At 47.2% G+C, this 3,180-nt stretch overlaps 1 protein-coding gene across 1 annotated transcript; it reads left to right on the forward strand.

Moving 5' to 3' along the window:
- Positions 1-200: 200 nt before the first annotated feature.
- Positions 201-1,389, forward strand: LOC131482763 (ubiquitin carboxyl-terminal hydrolase 17-like). The gene is given in 3 exon segments (XM_058678165.1): positions 201-693; positions 696-1,097; positions 1,100-1,389. Coding segments are annotated over 3 exon segments (1,185 nt in total).
- The last annotated feature ends 1,791 nt before the right edge of the window (positions 1,390-3,180 follow it).

Here is a 3,180-nt window from a genome sequence, read left to right on the forward strand (position 1 = left end):
ATGAGTGAGGCTGTCCCACCCTCAGGCCTCTGACCATTTTTGGACTTGAAGCTGATTGGTGGAGCTGGCTACTGGGGGGCGGGGGCGCAGGTCGTGTAGGCTATATAAGGGTGGTGAGTGGAGGGAGAGCATCCCTGACCTGAGCAAGGTTGCAGAGAGGGAAGCAGAGAGTGGAGCGCCAGCACACAAGTCTCGGGACCATGGCCTCTGGAGTAGTGCTCAAGTCGACTTCACTGCACTCCGGGGGTGAGTCTCATTTCAGGGTCCTGGGCAGATACAGAGGTTCTCAGCAGAATCCAGATGGGGCTTTGTATGTGCCAGGGAAGTCATCAGTCCGGCCTCAGAAAGAGACCCAGCTGGACGAGGGATTGGCTGCAGAGGAAACAGAGCTGGCTGCCAGAGGGGAAGCTTCTCTGAGCTGGATGGAACCTTACAGCATTGGGGCTGGTCTGCAGAACCCAGGGAACGCCTGCTACATGAATGCAGCTCTCCAGTGCCTGACGTACACCCTGCCACTTACCAACTATCTGCTGTCACAGGAGCACTCCCACACCTGCCAGCGCCGTTCAGAGCTCTGCATGCTCTGTGCTCTGGAAAGTCACTTTACTTGGGCTCTGCACAGTCCCGGCCACATGACCCAGCCCTATAAGGCATTGGCTGCTGGCTTTCATAGAAACCACCAAGAAGATGCCCACAGTTTCTGATGTTCGCGCTTGATGCCCTCAGGGCAGCAGGCCTGTCTGGCCTCAACTGCGAGTTGGGGCCCACAGAGCACCAGCCTCTAAGCCATAAGCTAGCTGGAGGCCGCTGGAGGTCTCAAGTCACATGTCTCCAGTGCCAAGGCACTTCAGACACACGGGACCCTTACCTGGACATCATGCTGGAGATCCAGGCTGCCAAGAATGTACAGGAAGCCTTGTGGCATTTGGTGAGCCCGCAAGAGCTGGACGGGGACAATGCCTATGATTGCGCTGCCTGCCTCAAGAAGAGGCCTGCGTCCTGCACGCTTACCTTGCACATGTGTGGGGATGTGCTCATTTTGGTCTTGAAGAGTTTTTCTGACTTCACGTATGACAAAATGGCAAAGCCCATGCACTATCCTGTTTGGACATGAGGCTTTACCTGTCTCAGCAGAATGGGGGGCCACTGGAGTACAGGCTGTATGCTGTCCTTGTGCACGTGGGCTTGCATCGTACCAGATGACATTACCTGTGCTATGTCAAAGCCGGCAATGGCTGCTGGTATCAGATGGATGATGCGAAGGTCAGCACCTGTGGCCTGACTTCATCCTTGAAGCAAAGTGCCTACGTGCTCTTTTATGTGCGCAAGGGTGGATGGGATGGTGCTGGAGACCAGCTCTGGCAAAGGATGCCTGGATTGGCGAGATGATATGAAGAAGAGATACGATGTGGACCACTATGACATGATGCTCATAATGGACAACTCAGAAAAGTTGCCTTCTTAATTTGTACACAAATTATCACAAGCTTTTGCACAATATCCAATTGTTTCATTTTTATTTCATGGTTAAGAGAATACAAAAAACAATCCTAAAGAAAACATTTTCAACCAACCATTACTCATTGAAACCTGCAGTCACCTGGCTGAAGCCAGGAACTCCACAGTTGGCAGTACATGCGGTTACATAATGACAAGCGGTTTACTTATACTCAAAATCAATTTTTACTAAACACAAACTAACTAATATTGCTTAAAATATTAAGAGTACAGAATTAAAATATCATAAATGAAAGGATTTTTATAAAAGCATATAACATAGATTCTTTGCTAAATCTTATAATCAAATCATGCATTAATTACCGTCACCTTCACATAGTGCTGATTCAATTGGTTTTTGTTCTTTTGTTAAAGGGCAGTGAAAGGGATCCAGGCAACTCAGCCAATCTACAAACAGAGGGCCTTTGCAAAAAGCTTCCTTTTATCTTTATAAACTGTTTTCTTTCCCTACATATAAGTGCCAATATAAGATAGAGATTGTAAGCCATTTTGAGGGGCATTTACATTTGTTTCCCATATACCTTTGCTTTCTGTGGTGAGAACCTAAAATGTGTCATATCATGTGTTGTAACAGTTCAAGGCGCATGGTAAACAAACTCTTTGTACCTCCATGATTGTCATCTGTTGCAAGATATTATCAAGCCATTTCTTAAGGAAAACATTACTTACACTAGGGCAAACTTCAGTACAAAAGTGGGCATATAACAAGATGTTTGGAAACATAGTGGGCTCAACTGTACTATTGTATACTTTTAGCTGTGTGTCATAGCCTTACGTCGCTAAAGATGTCTTTATCATAACATCATTGATCACTTTGAGGTGTCATTCCTGTTATAGGAATCACTTCACATTAGCAAAAAAACAACAACACCTGCAAGAGAATTCTATGAAACATCAGAGACGTGATTGAGTGTCCATGCAATGGGGTGAGGCAGCAATGAGGTGACCAGAGACATTCTGCCGAGCCTTGCCTTGCAGCCAGAAACTCCTCGTAGCCTTGCTAACCGAGGAGCGGTGCTCATTACACACCCATGCCATCTGACCCAACTGCATGGCTCCCCACATCACGGGGCCAATGGGCAAGTGTCACAGGCCAGGGAGCGCCAGATTCTGGGCCTCGGGAGAGACACTCCAGTAGCACAGGAGAGCCTGCACAGCATTCCAAGCTGGAAGCCAAAGAAGTCCATGGTTTATTATTAAGATTTTTCCTGTCAGGATATGACATGACCAAAATAGAATTAGCTAATTGTAGCTATCACAATACCAAATCTACATGGCAAATAAGCAGAAAAACTGCATGTATGTATAACTAGAATAGAGATTAAGACTAGTGATGGTGGAAGTCTCTCTCAAGCCTCTCTTTATTACCCCTAATATACTCTTTGCCCCAAGCCCGTTAACAGAACAATAGGATGCCAATGAGTCTGATTAGACCAGGTGCTTTTAGCCACAGGCCCAATTCCTGAGAGCTCAGCTTAAGGAGTGCTAGTCAACTCCTTAGCCCACAACAAGGTGATGTTTTCCTGGTTCCTTAGATGTTGAAACTGGACTGCTGCTATTGATGTGAGAACATCCATGCACCCTCCTGGCTGCCTCTCTGCCCACAGGAAGGAGAGTTCGGTCAATGCCAGAAAAGGCAGGAAAGGCTGTTGTCAGTGGGCC

The sequence above is a fragment of the Ochotona princeps genome, chromosome 20 (genome assembly GCF_030435755.1).
Source record: "Ochotona princeps isolate mOchPri1 chromosome 20, mOchPri1.hap1, whole genome shotgun sequence".
Taxonomy (NCBI): domain Eukaryota; kingdom Metazoa; phylum Chordata; class Mammalia; order Lagomorpha; family Ochotonidae; genus Ochotona; species Ochotona princeps.